Raw genomic sequence first — 19,524 nt, forward strand, 5'->3', positions numbered from 1 at the left:
CCCAGGCGCCCCTAGAAATAGCTTTAAAATGGGACTTCTAATGGGAATTAGAAGAGGAATCTAAGGAGGTCCAAAATGTTATAGAAAACATAATTATTCTACCCCTACTTCTAGAGGGGAAAAAAAAATCACTATTACTTTATATCTGAGTCACTTCACTTTATAATGTGAAAATTATAGTCTTAGGACTCAATTTTTTGAGATGTGATTTAGTATAACTTTGTAAGAATAGGTCACTTAGTAATGTCACAAAACCACTACAAATCAGGTGCCCTCAGCTGAAGTTGAGTTTTTACATTTGATAAGCAATTGTGGCAAAAAATGAAAGTCACCTTCTGATAACATATCTGCTCCAAATGTGAAAGATACTGCATATGTGTACACATACACACACACACAAATTTATATCACACCACATCACATACTACTTCACTGTCAAAGTTATCATATCTTGCAAATTCTTAGTAGCCCATGATGGTATGGTCAATACTACACTTGAACACCACAGACCTCAAGGTCTCCTTCTACTGGAGGTTAGACCAGATATCAGATAGATGACTTTGACTAGGAGCATTTCACACTCCACAAATGTCAATACTCTGTCGACATCATTAAGGTAACTATAATTAAACCTTCAAGGTAAATGGTGCTTTAATTCTGTCATTATTAATATCCATTATCTCATGCAAACCTCAACCATGCTGAGGCATTCTGCTCATCTCATAGATAAGAAAACTAAAACTGAAGTGGCACCTGGGTGGCTCAGTCAATCGAGCATCTGACTTCAGCTCAGGTCATGATCTCATGGTTCGTGAGTTTGAGCCCCACATTGGGCTCTCTGCTGTCAGTGCAGGGCCCACCTCGGATCCTCTGTCCCCCTCACTCTCTGCCCCTCCCTCGCTCACGCTCTCTCTTAAAAATGAACATTAAAAAAAAAAAAAAAAAACTTTAACTGAAGAATATAAGCTAAGCACCTGTCCCCAAGACACACATTAAATGATGGACAGGGACTCAAAACACATAACAATAACAAAATGCTCTACATTTCTCATAACCTAAAGCCCAACATCATCTCTGATAACTAATCTCACAGAGAAGTAAAGGACAATTTGGACTATCTGAGTCCATTCATCTGCCACCTAATACACACAAAATAGATTAGGGAGCCAACAAATGACTCCTTGGTAGGAACAAAATGGAAAACTGTAAGCAAGCAAAATTGTGATGCTGGAGTCTTAAGGCTATGACTAAAACTTACAGAAAATCTTTTGCTCCATGGGATAGAAAAAATAGATTACTTTTTATAAGAATGGCCAAATGACCAGTGAAATCTCTCCTGGAGAGTCTTCAATAAATATCTTCCACTGCGACTGCTTAGGCTCTGAAACCTAGGTTAAGAACATACTTCAGGAATAGAAATGGGAGAGAAGTAGACCATGTTTCTTATATCTGATACACATTCTCAGGGAAAAAACTCAAAATAAATGGTTTGGTCCAAGAAAGAATGTGGCAAGACAGCAGAAGTTAGAACCTAAGAAATTTGTTTAAGATACTTAAAACACACACACACACACACACACACACACACACACACACACACATAGATACAAAGTAATTTGGAAAAATGGTTAAGAATCATGTCAAGTAGAAACCCATGGGAAAAAGTTTCAACTCTTCAAAATTACAAATACATAAAATATAGATATAAGCATGTGGCTCAAGAGATCATACAAAATGAACGTAGTTAGTATACTTAAGATTTTAGGAATTCAAGCTGGATACTTTGCCATGGCCTTACAAACTAAATTTTGATGCAGCTTCATCACAAAAATACTAACAGAAGTAACTGATCAGTACTAGCTAATGTGTGCAGGAAGTATCCCTGACAGTCTCTCTCATCCACGATAATTCACCTTTAAGGAGCGATATGGAGTGATGTGACGGACATCAGAATGTGGTGAGGATGATGCTTTATATATATTTTTTTGTTTAAGCTTAAAATGTATTGCTGGGTTCTATAGAAAAGAAGCTTGATTAAAAAACATAAAAATACACCTTGAAATACAAATTCAGTATACTCAGCTTTTAAATTTAACATTATATTTATTACCATAGTAAATATCCTTAGGTTCACTCTGGCAAACTTCATGACAATAAAATGTAGGGGATATAAAATAATACACAAGCTGGGTCTAAGAAAAGGGCAAGCCATCTCCTGACTCAATTACCATGACCAGAGGGTTTTCCGTTTGTGAGCATATAAAAGAATAAATTGTATATTATTCACTGTCTATAAGCAAAAAGGAGAGGAGTAACCCATAAGTCTCTGCCTGACTACTTGACTTTGCGGGAAGTCAGCTGGAATGTGGTAAGCAGCCCTATTAAGAGGTTCATGTGATGGTAAGAAACCGAGGCCAGTTAACAACCACGTGAGTGAGCTTGAAAGTCAATCTTCCTTCCTCTTCCTAACCTTCGATGACTACAATCTTGGTTAACAGCCAGGCTGTATGTAATTTAATGAAAGACTCTGAGCCTAAACCACCCAGCCAGTCAAGCTGCTTCTGAATTCCTGCCCTACAAAAACTAAGAAATAATAATTACTAGTTGTCTCAAGCTGCTAAGTTTCGGAGTAACTTGTCACACAACAATAAGTAACTAATATATACACAATTCATCAATATATAAGTGAGCAATGGCAGGTTTCCCCTTCACAACAGATTTAATATCCTATAAACAGACTGTAAGATAAGAAAGGTTCCAAAATTAGTTACCTGCACAATTGGTGGAGTTGTCTGTGAATAGGGTGATGTCACACCATAGACAGCTGGACAAGTCTGTCCTTGATAATATATGGTTGCTTGAGACTGTGCAGGAGAATACTGCTGGGGGACACTGACAGACTGTTGGTTTGAATCCCAAACACCATAATTCTGTCCCTGAACTGGGCCTGGGGCTGGCACTGGCAAGACGGTGACGCTGGAGTCTTGGTGTACCACACCATCACTTTGGGCCACATACTGTGAACTGGAAACTTCCACAGGGGCTGCCACATGTGGCACCACTGGTACAGGTGGAGGGGCAGCAAGGGGTTCTGTAGAATGTCCCACCAAGGGCTGAGAATGATCATAAGGAGCAGGAGAACACACGGGGTCCATGCTAGGTGTGGGGAGGAGCACCTTTCCAGCATTAGGGTTGCTGGGATCCACATAGGCCTGCATGGGATAACCTGGTGGGTAGCCAGCAAAGGGGTGATGAGGGGCGTTGTAGCCCAGAGAGTCATAGGGCAGTGGAGATGTCATTCCCAGGTTCTGCATCTGCTGCTGTTGTTTCTGAGCCTCCCGCTGAGCCACCTCTTGCTCAAACAACTTCCGGCGCTCCTCTGTAGAAAGTTTATTGCGGTCTTTAATTCGTACTTTCTTCTTAGAAGTTGGTGTATCATATCTAGAAAGAAAATAGTAAGAGCATCACAAACTTTTTTCCCTAAATCAAGGGCATAATCAAAGCACTAATAAATGTTATGTCCCTCAATACTCAACCATTAACCACACCAACTCCAATTTGGCATTGGTTAAAAATCAGTCAAAATTACTTAAGGAGTCTTGCAGATAGTAGAGAATCCCAAAGAATCATTTAGATGAAAATAATAACTTTACTTTTATTCTCAGGTTCTAGAACATCAAATTAAAGATACATATAATATTCTAAACAGATTCTTCTTTACAGTTGGGGACACTTCTGGATCTACAAATTCGGACATTAAAACAAAGTACACTAGTAAGAGCTACAGAATTTGATGTACGTCTGACCACATACATTTGATAAATATCAACAAAGGATAGTTGAATGAAAGATGATAATGCACACATAAAAATATGGGGAGCTCTATTCACATACTCTTCTCTGTGCAGGATCAAGGATAATGTCTTACTGCTGAGCTTAATGCCCTGTGCTGGTTCTGACAAGGCCCACTGGAAACCGTCAGCTCTAACATTCAAAAGAAAAAAACTGAGGGCTTAAAAGATTCTGCTGCCAAGGTTTATGGAGTGAATCAAACTTATGAGAAAGTGCTCTTGGCAAAAATTAAAAACTGACAACTAACTTCAAGAGGTTTCACTGCACAGAAACATCTAAGAACATCTTCATGGACAAGGGCATAACATTTATCCAAACAACAAAAAAACAAATGGTCTAAAACCTCCATACTGACAATTTCCTTTAAAATGTTAATGGTATGGTAGTATCCTTAGTTGCTGGGCAGAAACAAATGCAAATTAGTCTACAGAACAAAGCACCTTAAGCCCAGGCCTCAGTGAATTCCCACAGATCAAATTCTAAGGAACATGATGAGTTCATTAGAAAATAAAATCATTGGGGCGCCTGGGTGGCGCAGTCGGTTAAGCGTCCGGCTTCAGCCAGGTCACGATCTCGCGGTCCGTGAGTTCGAGCCCCGCGTCGGGCTCTGGGCTGATGGCTCAGAGCCTGGAGCCTGTTTCTGATTCTGTGTCTCCCTCTCTCTCTGCCCCTCCCCCGTTCATGCTCTGTCTCTCTCTGTCCCAAAAATAAATAAACGTTGAAAAAAAAATTAATTAAAAAAATAAAATAAAATCATTATTTTATATAATTACAAAATTATACACGTATATATATAAACAAACGAGAGGACAAGACCCACAAAAACTACTAGTACTGGAATGATCCAATACAAACTGAAGTGACATTTAGTATGTTTAATGAATATCAAAGAGGCAATCAAAAATATCACTAAGGAATAGGAACATAAAAAACTATCAGGTAGATTTGAAAAAGAACTCCATGAAACATCTAGAAATGAAACAGAGTGGAAATTAAAACTCAATTATCATATGAAATTGAGAATGCACATACCTGACAATCTGACAAGTCTGGTCATTTACCCAAGAGACACTATTGCACACGTACATCAAAATTAGATAATAGCACTATACATAACTGAAGAAGCTTTACAACAAAATGTTACACAAAGCAGTGAAAATGAATAAACTGACACATGCAATTATGGGTAAATCTTAGCAATACACTATCAGGTAAAAACAAAGTACCCCCAAATTAAATGCAGAATGGCAGCCTTTTCATAAAGTTAAAAACCAACATATTATTTAAAAACATGTATTAGACAACATAAAACTGTTATTTTAAAAAAGGAAAGCCAGGGTATAATGAACACAGGATGCAAGATGATATCATCTCAAGCAGTAAAGGCAAGGGACAGTATAGGAAGAAATGGCATAGCCAGATTTATATAGTGGTTAAGATCACAGCACAAAAGCATTATAATATATGGAGAAGAAGTCTATGCACAGAAATGTGTCATGACCCAAGAAATAATCCAACATTCAATCCAATGTCCCTAAGATCCATGCCATGGTATGGTTAAGTAAGAGATCAGATCTGAAGAGAATTAGTAATGTGGAAGATGATCTTCAAATTCAAAAAGTTAAATGAATTTCAACCAATTAAAATAAAAAGAAACCCTAAACAGAGGGTAGTGATACTGCAGAACACCAAACACAAAGAGGACTCGTAAAAGCAGACCAAGAGAAAAGCCAGATTACTTAAAGAACAACACTTAGACCAATAAAGTTTCATTAACAACAAGGGAAGTTAGAAGACTGAAGAATAACAGTTTCAAAGTGTCGAGAAAAACTTGTTAACTAAGCAAAACTTCCTTTTAAAAATGAGAGTCAATGTTCACATAAAGACTCATACATATATACAAGTCGTCTAATATTCTATTTTTTTTTTAACATTTATTTATTATTGAGAGACAGACACAGAGCGTGAGCAGGGGAGGAGCAGAGAGCGGTGGGAGACACAGAATCTGAAGCAGGCTTCAGGCTCTGAGCGGACAGCACAGAGCCTGACACGGGGCTTGAACTCACGAACCGTGAGATCAACGACCTGAGCCGAAGTCAGACGCTTAACGGACTAGGCCACCCAGGCACTCCCTAGTCTGGTAATATTCTTAACAGCCATCTGGAAACAATCCAAATGCCTATCAACTAATGAATTTGTAAACAAGCTATGTTGTACCTATCCAATAGACTACCCACTCATCAATAAAAGGAACTACTGAGACATAACATGAATGGATTTCAAATGCAATCTGCTAAGTGAAAGACAGATTCAAATACTATCTAGACTATGATACTATATGTATCACATTCTGGAAAAGACAAAAACAGAGCATCAGAAAGCAGAGCAATGGCTGCCAGCAACTAGGGGTAGGTAAAGGGGACTGACTCCAAAGAGCTCAAGAAAATTTTCTGAGATGACAGAAGTGTCTATACCATGACTGTAGTGGTGGTTACTTAACTGCATGCGTTTGACAAAACACTTTGAATTATACACTTAAAACTGAATATTTCTGTAAGTAATTTTTATCTACTGATTAAATAAAACTGATTTTTAAAACTGAGGGTGAGCAATGAAAACCAAAAAGATTTTTCAGACAAAATTGAAACACAGTATGAACAAAAACTCATCAAGGAAATCTTTTGTTGTTGTTGTTGTTGTTTGAGTGAGAAAGAGCCAGAAACAGTGAGAAAGAGCACAAGCTGGGGAAGAGCAGAGGGAGAGGAGAGACGGAATCTCAAGCAGGCTCACTGCCCAGTGCAGAGCCCAACATGAGGCTCAATCTCAACTCAAATCAAGAGTCGGACGCTTAACCAACTGAGCCACCCAGGGTCCCCTAAAGGAAATCTTTTAAAGGAAGGTCTAAGGAAAAAGAAAGGAGAACAAGAAACCCTAATTAATGTAAACAAACTAAATAAATCAATTTGTGTACATATAAAAAAATTAACAATAACTGACAGGGAAGGAGGAGGAACAAGAAATTATAATATTGGACAATAATGGCATATAAATTGGGAAGGCTGTAGATCAGAGTTAAAGTATCCTAAAGTACTTATGTTGTTTAGGATATGGATTAAATTTAGATTTTATTAAAGTGAAACTAGTTAAATACCACAAAGAATTAAAATATCAATCAGCTATAAACTATGTATGAGACACAGAAAAGTTAAAAGTAAAAAGGAAATAAAAAATTTCAGTTAAATCTTATCAATAGGAAGATAGCATACTTCTATTAATATCAAACAAAACAGACTATACAGCCAGTCTCAATAAAATTCTAAGAACTGGTAAGATACAAACCAATGAATGGCAATTAAATTTGAAACTTAACAAAAGAAAGGGGTGCCTGGTGGCTCAGTCAGTTAAGCATCTGACTTTGGCTCAGATTATGATCTCGTGGTTCACGGGTTCAAGCTCTGCATCGAGCTCTGCGTTGACAGCTCAGAGCCCGGAGACTGCTTCGGGTTCTGTGTCTCCCTCTCTCTCTTCCCCTTCCCCACTTGTTTTCTCTCTCCCTCTCTCGCTCTCTCTCTCTCTCAAAATAAACAAAAACTAAAAAAAAAAAAAAAAAAAAAAAAAAAAAGTAAACAGACTGTAAAGCCTGATAGTATTTAGAACTAAATTATGACAAAGCTATAGTATCACAAGAGTAGTTCAATGGTACTTATGAAGAAATTAAAATCCTCAAACACTTTCATTTGAAGACAAAAAATGCTGAAAATTAGGGAGCTAAGAATCCCAATTACTCCAATTAGTGTGTGTGTGTGTGTGTGTGTGTATATATATATATATATATATATATATCCAAAAGAGTGGAATAAAACATGAATAGCAATCAATTACCAAAATAAAAAATGCTGTTATTCTGTGATTTGTATTGGATGTGTTGCTAGTAAAATAACAAGAACAAAGCAAAAGGATTAGAAAGGAAAAAAACCAAATTCATAGGATATGGACTGTTGGCAAAGACCCAAAAAAAGGGCAAAACCCCCTACACTTTGAAATATCATTGAGAGTTTTGTATGGTTGCCAGCATGAGATCAATATACAAAAGTCAACTGCGGTATCTAAACACAAGCAACAAACTGAAAATGTAACAAAAAAGTTAAGGTTTTCAGAAAAGAATATACCAAGATACGTTGTCTTTATAGAGAAAATGTAAACAGGAGATTAATGAAGAACTTAATCTTTATTTAAAGTATTAAAGAAGACCTAATTAAACAGAAAATATCTGAATACTCAATTTGAATATAGGAATAGGACTCCTTAAAACTGTAAAGATGTCAAGTCTTCTCAGAATCATCTTTTGGGTGAGATGGGTGGAGGGAATCTGACAAGCAGATCTGAAGGAGAACAAGTCTGAGAAAAGACATGACATCCGAGAAGATCAAGGAGGGACCTGTCCTACTTGCTATCAAGACTTAATATGAGCTACAGACACATTATGAGCCCCAAACCAGATCTTCCCACATATGAGAACTTGTTGGAGAGAGCGTGCTGCAGATCAAGGAGAAAGGATGGGCTTTCAAGTAAATAGTACGGAGACTGGGTATTCACTTAGAAAAAAAAAAAAGAAACCATAAACCTACCTCACAACATACACAAAAATTAATTCCCAATAAATTAAGGACAAGAAAGAAAGAAAAGAGTATCATTGCCTCAAGAGTAGGGAAGAAATTTTTTTTTAGTTAAAAAAATTTTTTAATTTATTCATTTTGAGAGAGAGAGAGAGAGACAGGCAGGCAGACAGAGTGTGAGCGCAAGCAGGGGAGGGGCAGAGAGAGAGAATCCCAAGTAGGCTCTGTGCTGTCAGTGCGGAGCCCAACGTGGGGCTTGCTCCCACAAACCATGAGATCATGACCTGAGCCGAATCCAGAGTCAGATGCTTAACTGACTGAGCCACCCAGGTGCGCCAGAAAGAATTTCTTGACAGCCATCTGTTGTTTTGTTTTGTTTTATTTGTTTATTCATTTATTTATTTTTGAGACCTAGAGAAATAGAGCATGAGCGGGGCAGGGGCAGGGGCAGAGAGAGACGGAGACAGAATCTGAAGCAGGCTCTAGGTTCTGAGCTGTCCACATAGAGCCCGACGTGGGGCTTGAACCCACCAACCGTGAGATCATGACCTGAGCTGAATCCAGAGTCAGATGCTTAACTGACTGAGCCACCCAGGTGCCCCAGAAAGAATTTCTTAAAACACAGTAAAAGCACTGACCATGAAGGAAACATATAATATGTGTGATATATTCAATTATACCATAATTAATAAATTCTGTATATCAAAAGACACAAAAGAGTCAAAATGCAAGCCACAAACTGGGAAAAAAATATTTGGAAAAATTATCACCCAAGCAGTATTATATTTAGAGTATAAAGAATCTTAAAAAAAAAAAAAAAAAAATTCCTAAAACTCAAAAAGGCAAATGAACAGCACATATGAAAAGACACTTCACAGAAGAAACAGGAATGGCCAATAAACGTATGACAAGATGTTTAATCTGTTTAGTAATTAGGGTAATGCAAATTAAAATCATGATGGATTTACTATTATAAACCTTGACAACCCAAAATTAAAATTTTGGCAATTACACTATATGAATGCTATATCTCATTTTTTCAAACAAATAAATTTAACTTAAAAAGAACTTCTCCGGAATAAATGTTTTCTAGTCCCCAGTGACCGATCATGCAGCTTGTTTTTCTACAAGCGTGAGGAAGATAGCCTCTGACACAGAGATCAACCAGCGTTTTGACTGGTAAGGTTCAAGATTCACTAAAAAAAAGTTCTGACTTTAGAAGATTTATCATTACCTCTGAAGAGTTATCTCCCACCCACCTCCACTCCCTTGAAAGAACAAGTCTCTGGCTCGTCAAATAACATTTAAATGTTATCAAGTAGAAACCATTCAAGTACTGAAAATCCACCAGTCTTCACTGTCAAAAGAGACTCTGTCTCAATATTTATCAGTGAAGTTTTATACTCATTTATCAAGAGAATATACTTATTCCAAAACCCCTTGGTGCCCCAAATCAGAAGTACTGACTTGGGAACTTTCTGACTGGCTCAGAAAAGAGAGTAACTCACACAGGCCACTTACCTGTCATCTGGCCTTTTTGTTCCCCGCTCATAGGCAGAAGAAGGTGGTGAGAGAGAGCCCCTTCGTTTCCTTTTCTCTTTATTTTGAGTTTGCTTGTCTGGGTCTCTCTCTCTTGACCTGTTAGGAGTCTTTGGGGCAGCTGTTTGATCTCTGAAGCCAACAGCATCCCTTCCTCGTTCAGTTACTAAGGGAAAAGGGTTTTTAAAAATTTACTTGGCAGACTCTTCTCCATCATGATAGCACGTCAACTGTAGAACACAATTTCTATCCAACAAACGGATCTATGGATTCCTCCCTCATATGCCCATCCTGAATTTGGATGAGAAACAAGGTGTTGTGTGTGTGCACACTCTACTTCCTGAAAGTCTCTGCCATGAATTCTCTTTTCTACCTTTCCCAAACTCTCAGTCCAAGCCTTCAGCCTTTCTAACAAGTTCTGTGGAACACATGCATGCGAGATGTTCCCGTTACCTTTAACAAGGCAGTCTGCTTGCAGTTCAAAATGTAAAAGCCTTCTACTGTCCCTGTAACACTGTATATTTACAATTTGTAGAAGAGCAGCCTGGCATGCTAAGCATAAAAACTTCAAAGGGAAATAAATGTCTTTTTAGTTTAACAAAAAAAAAAAAAAAGAAAAAAACGGATTAGAGAATTTTTTATGAACTACCATTTCAAAATGAAAATATTTCAAACACAAATGATAATAGCTGACAACTCATGAAGTTATCAAAGCCAGAGAGTTACATCTTCAAAAAAAGAATGCCATCTTCCTACTGAAAGATGATACTATTAAACTTCTCCACTCAGCCTCTTTACCTAGAATGGTCTTCCCCAGTATCATTGTCACTGTTCCCAAAAGCTGTGCTAAGTGCTACTTTTCACTGACCACACCTCCTAGTTTCTCATCTCCCTAAGAAGTCTAAATCCCACCAATGAATATTTCAATATAAATTAACTGGTATTATATGCCACTGCTTTGTGTATGTTAGCATTGCTACTTGATTAATCAGATTGCTCTTGTCCTGTGGAAAGAATTTCTTATAAAATATCTCTCAGAGCACAAAGCAGATTCTCAATAAACATTAACTGTTTTCTCTTCTCACCTCAGAAAAACATGCTATCACTTGTTTTTTTCCCTGGCATCACGGTTAGGTTTACATATGCCATTCTTGCAGTTCTCCTTTTAGTGAGCCAAAAACTCCATTTGTTTGCAAAACAGTTACTAATCAATGGCCACGTATGAGTATTTGTCAGTGAGAAGCTCATAGAGCTCATCTACACCACACACTGGTGGAAAACACTACACAATTAAAACAATTGTTCCAGCTCACAAGGTATTAGCACCACATCCTTCTGCCTAGTTTCACCTGGATCTGCCCACGACTACTCTATTTCCTTCTTACAACAGGTTCCATGTACTGATGTTAACTTCCTTAAAATGTGACTATTTCTCCACTATATCCTGGTAAAATAAGAAAAGGAATCATACTAACAGTTCATATTCTGACTCTGCATCTTGGAATATGTGAGGCGGATGTCATTCCATTTATTCAGGCTGATGTTTTCATATTATAAAACGAAAGTAAAGCTAGGCTACATATTTCCCAAAATATTTTACAGTTCTTAGGAATTTTACAAGTTCTAAGCTTTTTAATTTCTTGCCATTGAGGGTTAACATAGAAGCTAGGCTTGAATTATAAGTATTTCTTATAAAAGACTGAGACTGGTTGGGGCTGGGGCACATATGTGAAGGAGAAACTGAAGTTGGCACACAAAAGGCTGCTTCCTGAAAAGATTAGTCTTCCATTACAGATGCCTCTCAAAGGGCATTGCTCTCAGAGGGCACCCCAGAGTAGATATTTGCAAAATATTGGGGGAAAAACCCATAGAAATTTAAGCTTTGCCCATCCTGCTATTGATTTCAGCTCAGTGAGCCCAGAGAAGCTAGCCTCTGATGATCAAGCTTACAGTGGTGCCACTGGTTTTGCCAACCAGCACTACTCAACCCTGCCTTCTTTCTTATGGGAGGAATTCTTTCCAGCCCTAACTAGGATGTTTGGCTATGAAGACACTAAACCAATAGAGTTAAAAATATCCAAGACAAAAACAAAACCCCAACAACGGTACAAAGTACACCTCACAGGGCATTAACCTATATGATTATTTAACCATTAAGTTTTAAGACTATAAAAAGCTCTTCATGCCAAAAATAAAGAAAAAGAAAAAAAGAAACAAAAAGAAAAAGACCAATAATATGATCACACTGGCTCCTTCACTCTATATTGGGTCAATACTGGAGGGCTCAAGAGATCAACAACAGCCACCATAAGATCCATTGTTTTCATCTTTAAAGAAGTACGCTGGAAACACAACTAAGTAGTAAAACCCAGAAACCAGACTACCATGGCCTCCCTGTTAACTTTTCTGGAATGATTCTTTTTCTTTTTTTTCGAGATTTTATTTTTAATTAATCTCAAAACCCAACATGGGGCTCGTACCCACAACCCCGAGATCAAGAGTCATGTGTTCCACCGACTGAATCAGCCAGGTGTCCCTGTAATGACTCTTAACCTTTTGAGGGATCACTGAGTCCCTGAGAACCTGATGAAAGTTTTGAATTTTCCCTAGAAAAATGAATATAAATAAAGGATTCTGCATATAAACATCTACAGGTAAAGACTTATACAGACATTTAGGAGTACAGGTTTAACAATGCCTGTTCTAGAGGGACAAATAAATGGAAGAAAAGCTACTAAAAGCAGTGACTTCAAGGAAAGCAACACCAAAGGTAGTGTAAAGGGACATCTCTTTTGGCAAAAATTCACTAAGAAAGAATAAAAAGGCAAGTTCACAAACTTTTACACCAAATACTTCATTCACCTAATTACATACTGTTGGGTTTCAAAAACAAAATAGCTAAAATTCTTATCATTTACCTCTGCATATTTCCAAAAGAGTATTTGTAAAGCCATATACACAGAGTACCTCTGAATACCTACTTGTGTTCTCCTTTTCAGTTTGACTTTTCTTTGGAATTCGATAAACCTCCTGCAATTACAAAAAAAAAAAAAAAAAAAAAACAAAAACCAAAAGAAGAGTTATTAGTATGGAGTGGAAGTGGTGATTGCTTTGAAGCTGATTGACTTCACATGGCAAGAAAGAACTAGGAAGGAACAGACTGGTATTTAATTATTCTCCAAAATCTGACTTACATCTAGCTTTAAGAATAGATCCTGGTCCCTCAGAAATAAGAACTTATATGAACTCATGTACATACACACACACACACACACACACATTTATTATGTATATGTGTGTTTTGTTTTTTAAACACCTACCAGGCTTGTCTGATCTCATCAGCCAAGTGGCAGACTAAGTAACTTGGACATTACATTTCTGGCAGGAATATACTTCCTGATAATCTTCATTTCTGCAAAGCTTCTGCATATAAAATGAACTCATCTAAAGTTCCTTTATCGAGAGTATTCATAAGAACAATTCTAACCTCTCACTTGCCATCCCTACTTAAGGGAAAAAAGGTTAGTAATTACTCAGCTATATAAAAACACCTCTGAAAAAACTTATGTCTAAAGACAATGCCCATTATTCATATTTTTATATAAATGCAAAACCAACTTGGCTAATGGCCAAATGTAATATCTACTTACGTATTGTTATTTTTAAAAAAGGAAAGGTAAATATTAAATCACTGTCATTCTTGAAATAGCATCAATGCTGTACCAAAATTGTTCTCTACAAATGTAAACTGTTTTTCAGCCCTGAATACCTTTTCTTGCTATATGAATTTAAGGCCTAGAACATGTCCTGTTCCCTGACAATCCCTCACTTTCTAGTCCATCAAGTACTTCTTGGCAAGGCACAACATTCCCTTATTCAGTCACCTTGGTTAAGTGGGCAAATGGCAAATCTACACATCCTCAATGGTTTATCACATGATACCTCCACTTTATAGTAACCTCATAATATTGACCATACCTATACGAGCTGGTAATTCCATTTTTTTAAGCAACTGTACTCCAAAAAAATCAAAGAACTCCTCTTTCCACGTAATTGTCAGTTCTAGCAATTATTTGTGGAAAACGAGAAATAACCCACATGCTATACAACTGAAGAAGGGTCAAGATTTAATATTCAGCTGTGATTAAAAATGACAAATATGAACCACATAAAGAGCAATCTATATGAATGTACATTTTTTAGAAATAATTGTTCAACACCCCATGCGTGCTGACAAATTATTTAATAAAGATGTCCTAATTAGATGTGCACTTATCCTGTGTGCCAGGTATCACACTAGGCATTTCAAACACATTACTTTATTTGAGCTTCAAAACAACTCTATGAATTAAGTACTATCATCTCCATTTTTAAGGTTATGATGCTTTCAGATAGTCTGACTCCAGAGCAATTTAATCTCCTGTACTACACAGGAAATGGTGAACGGTGGCATTATTTGGGAAGGAGTACCACTTTAGGGACTCACACATAAATGCAGGTGGCATTCTCTATTCCCCCAGTCCCTCTTTCCTGTGGAGGACTTCCACTGGAACTCTGGCTGCACAATTAGACTGCTCCAGGAAACTTTTATAGAAATACCATCCCAGACAAATTAAATCTAAAATTCCAGGCACTGGTCCCAAGTATCTGTATTTTTAAAAATTAATTTGTTTTGGGGGCGGGGGGGGGGGGAGGGAGAGCACGCATGTGCACACGAGTGGGGGAGGGATAGGGAGAGAATCCCAAGCAGGCTCTGCGCTTGACAGTGCAGAGCCTGACATGGGGTTCAATCCCACGAACCATGAGATCATGACTTGAGCCGAAATCAAGAGTCTGACGCCCAACCAACTGAGCAACCCAGGGGTGCCTACGCTTTTTTTTTTTAAAGCTGTCTAGATGATTCTGATGCCTACAGAACGTTGAGAACCACTGAACTACTAGCTTCTCTTAGCAGCCTTCACACACTCTCCTCACAAGGGAGAATTTGAGAGAAAGAACTGTATATGCCTGTCCTCAGCTCAAAGCCACCTGGGGGTGGCTCCTCTGAGGGATGCTTGGAGCTGTCGAGCTGTCAGTGTCCAGCTATAATGGTGAATCAGGAATAAAGACAGAAAGGACAAAGCTGACACTCTTAGCTCTGTCGACTCCTCTGTCCACCTCTCAGAGGGGTTATCAAACTTGGGAAAAAGTAAGAATGCCACTCATCACCACCTACCCACACTATAAGGAAAAACACATGTTCTATTCATTTTTAAAGTCTTCAAAATGACTGTTGCATTAGGTCCTCTGTAAATTTAGGTACTCCAAAAAGATAACATGTTCATTCACAAAGGGTGCTTAGAACAGACACAGAGATACATAAGTCTGTGTCAACTAAGGATTACAAAATTTTTACCTATATAGTTTCTTTTGCCTAAGGTCTTGGGCATTACAAGTATTCATTACAAACGTTTATCATAATTTATTACACAGACTTCAAGTTGGGACCTATTCTATGGTGGCAGTTAAGGTACCAAAGAAAATGTTTCTCAAAAATATATTCCTAACTTCATTCAAAAGTTTAGAGCAACTACTAAAGTAGAAAATGCATTCCAATGTTCACAAAATGGAAGATTATTACTGACTCATGACCAAAAGCTATTGACTTTTGCTGTGTGCCTCTAACTACGGGGAGTAAATTCCATTAACATGCACCCAAGCACTTGGGAGCTACTAACTGGATCCTCGTCTTCATATAGTTAAAGCTGTATATAAAATTAAACTGGAAACTCAGATTGTCTATTTTGAGGCCCTGAATTTTTCCAAAGCCCCACGATAATGTAAACTGAGAAGGAAGCAGTCATGTGAAGATTACTATTTCTTAAAATCATTCTGTCTTAAGAATAAATAGCAATAATGGTAGCTTATGTAATATGGAACTCGAGAATAATGTCCTATCTGCAGGCCACAGAATCCACTGAAGAAAATGTTTGAGTTGGCTTCATTCACACTAACCCTCCATGTAAACTTACTTTGGTCTGCTAAAAATTCTACTCAAAAGACTAGCATGTTATGAAAGAACACTAAACCATGAGTCAGGAGACCTGGGTTCAGGGACTAACCCTCCTTCAGAGGGGCCGAAAAGAATCTAGTTCCCCACTCCACCTAATATTCTTTACCTATCATCCTGCTTTACTCCTTTGGTGTCTACGCTGCTGCTCCTAACACATACACATACACACTCAAAGCTGTAATTCTTAAGGGTCAACACTATCTTACTCTTTGCTCTATCTCTAGTACCAAGAAAATGTCTGACACAAAGGCAACACTCAATTGTTTGATTGGACCGGTAAGTGAAATTCTACTAATAATGTGCAAAAATCAACCACACAGTGCTAAAGAAATTCAAAGTATTGCATAGCTCTTTTTTTTTTTTTTTTTTAAATCACTAAATCTATACCATCATTCTCTTTCATCCCTGGTAAGAATGCTACTTACAGGCCTATATAACCATAGACTAGACATTGCATATTTCCAGGGTCAGACTAATAAGTACGCCTCTACAACATTTTGAACTCTTTTCAGTGCTTAAAACAGCTTACCCTTAGTCTATCAATCATTCCTCTTCCATCAAAGGCTCTAAATCAATCTCCAAAAATTGTTCGATAAACACTGAATCACTAATAAATTCATGCACAAGCAATGCGTCCAACATCCCTTATAAAAGCCTGTAAATGTGTGTGGAGTTGTTTTTAATTTATAGACAAAGACAGCACAAGTTCTTTGATGGCTATTTGTGGAATTCTGGTTTGCTCATTTATACAGCAAGTATTTATGTGTTAAAAGCACATATTAACGGTCTCCTATGTTTAAAGGACACTGGAGATACACAGTAGCAGCCACCAAGGAATTCACAGGCTAACAATCATGGCTGACAATTCTTACTGTGTGCCACGTCCTTTAATTGCATTCTCATATACTTTTACACTGCTATTAGAAGTATCTTTATTATATCTACAGTACATACTCAGGTTAAATAACTATACTAGGGTCATACATGCCACAGTGAGCTCTATACTGGACCCAGGATCTAACCCTAGATTTGTCTCTGTCCAAAGCATACACTTTTAACCACCACCACTACTACCTCATAGGCACTCGAGGAAAATAGAAAGGAAACATATACTATCTTATACTAAAACTGGCCTTAGGAGAGAGGACTGGAAAAAGTATCCTGAAGGAAATAAACATCCGAATTGTCTTAAAGGATGACGAGGAGTTGTACATAGAAAGAGGCAGAAAACAAAAACATGGAGACAGACACATGTGTTTATTCCAGTTCCATCCTGAAGTCCTATACAATGACAGTGGAAGACCAAAAAAAAAAAAAAAAAAAAAAATATATATATATATATACACACACCCATCTGTGTTATCTTTTCTTTCTAAGAAAGGAGTACTGAATGTACATGCATTCTTACATATCTTATTCTATTCCATGTACTGTATTCTCTTTCATGTGCTTTTGTCTGATGCTTCATAAAGAAAAAATAATACTCTATCAATGAAATAAGATGCTATTAAAAAAAGACAGCAAGATAAGAATAAGAACTGTGATGGAAAAAAGAGCTGAATGTCACCCAGAAAGCAGACCAAAAAGTCAAGAAAGAAAGTGGAAAACCAAAAAACAAAATTAGAGGATAAGCGCTAGATAACCTACATCTAACACAGACATGCCAGAAAGCATGAGAGAGAAAACTGAGGAAGTAGGAAAAAACAAAACAAAACAAAACACCCTAACACACACACACACACACACACACACACACACACACAGTTTTTTAGAACTTAAAGACATGAGTCACCAGATGGAAGAAATGAGAGCACCTACCACAACAAAGGAATCGAAATGCCATCAGACTTCAATAGACAGCAACACTGTAAGCTAGAAAATGATACAATGTCTTGAACATTTTAAAGAAAAATTTATTTTCAAATGATAATTATCATTTGCCTAACAAGCAAGAACAAAATAGAGGCATTTTTCAGATCAACAAGGTCTCAAAATTTTTCTACCAGAAGAGAATGTTGAAAACCAAGACTATATGGGGCGCCTGGGTGGCTCAGTCGGTTAAGCGTCCGACTTCGACCCAGGTCACCATCTCGCGGTCCGTGAGTTCAAGCCCCGCGTCGGGCTCTGGGCTGATGGCTCAGAGCCTGGAGCCTGCTTCCGATTCTGTGTCTCCTTCTCTCTCTGCCCCTCCCCCGTTCATGCTCTGTCTCTCTCTGCCTCAAAAATAAATAAACGTTAAAAAAAAAAAAAGAAAAGAAAACCAAGACTATGGAGGGTCTAAGATTCAAGATTCTCAATTCTGTGTCAAACATTTATTAATTAGCTACAGTGTAAATAGTACCACACAAGATACTTTAAAACAAAAGAAAGCAAAAACAACTAACAGTTCCTGAGAGAGTGATGGGAAAACGCTGAAAAGTAATGTAAATGAATTACTTAGCACTTAGAATATGATACAGGCATATATTAACATATATTTGCATATAAATTCAACAAGTGGGCATTTAATATAGGTCAAGTATCCAAGCTCTACTTTTGTGCAAATAACCGGAAGTAGTGGCTGCTTAAAATAACACCTGCAAAAGATGTAAAGATGTCATTCAAGGGGTGCCTGGGGGGCTCAGTCGGTAAGCGTCCTGACTTCGGCTCAGGTCATGATCTCACGGTTTTTGTGTTCGAGCCCAACGCGGGGCTCGAACTCACAAGCCGTGAGATCATGACCTGAGCCGAAGTCAGACGCTCAACCGACTGAGCCCCCCAGGCGCCCCGAAAATGATGATGCTTTTAATAAAAATGTACCTCTGAGAATGATAAACCAGCGTGTAAGAGAAGATTATGAACTTGTATCTAAAAGGCAAGTGGAGGAGTCAAAAGCAAGCTGAAAATATAGATCTGAAATTTAGGAAACAGGCTAAGGAAAGAGATCCACAATTTGGGAACATCTTAGGAGATCATAACTTATATTGTGGTACTTAGGAGACTGCCGAGAGAGAAAGTACATAGAGAAAAATAGGCTGACTAGAAGAAAATAAAACTTAAAGGAGGAAGGTCTTTATACTTATTCATACAGTATGTTTTCTATTTTTTGATAAACATTTGCCAGCCATTCCACTTCCGGGTATATATCCAAAGGGAATGAAAACAGGATCTCAGAGAGCTGCAATCCCATGTTCACTACAGCATCATTCACACTAGCCATGATATGGAAACAACCTAAGTGTCCATCAATAGATGGAGAAGATACAGTGTACATGTACATGATGCAGTATTATTCAGTCATGAGAAAAAAGGACATCTTGCCATTTATGACAACATGGATGATCCCTGAGGATATTATGCTAAGTAAAAAAGTGAGGATGTAGAGAAATTAGAGAAATTAAAAACCTTACACACTGCAGGTAAAGGTAAAGGTAAAAACCTTATTACATTGCATTGTAAATGGTACAGCTATCGGGGAAAAGAGTC

The 19,524-nt window shown here is 37.7% G+C and overlaps 1 protein-coding gene across 5 annotated transcripts in view; it reads right to left on the reverse strand.

Moving 5' to 3' along the window:
- SETD2 (SET domain containing 2, histone lysine methyltransferase) overlaps positions 1-19,524 on the reverse strand; it is a 125,260-nt gene that overhangs the window by 28,289 nt on the left and 77,447 nt on the right. For 3 of the 5 annotated variants that reach the window (XM_047838103.1, XM_047838093.1, XM_047838111.1), the window contains exons 13-15: positions 12,989-13,037; positions 9,990-10,173; positions 2,772-3,441 (exon numbers count right to left, since the gene is read on the reverse strand). In XM_047838103.1, the coding sequence (XP_047694059.1) occupies positions 2,772-3,441; positions 9,990-10,173; positions 12,989-13,037 (903 nt within the window). Of the gene's footprint in view, positions 1-2,771; positions 3,442-9,989; positions 10,174-12,988; positions 13,038-19,524 lie in introns of those variants that run through there. The other 2 variants (XM_047838120.1, XR_007147728.1) reach the window with 2 other exon arrangements.

Source organism: Prionailurus viverrinus, chromosome A2 (genome assembly GCF_022837055.1).
Source record: "Prionailurus viverrinus isolate Anna chromosome A2, UM_Priviv_1.0, whole genome shotgun sequence".
NCBI classification, from domain to species: Eukaryota; Metazoa; Chordata; class Mammalia; order Carnivora; family Felidae; genus Prionailurus; species Prionailurus viverrinus.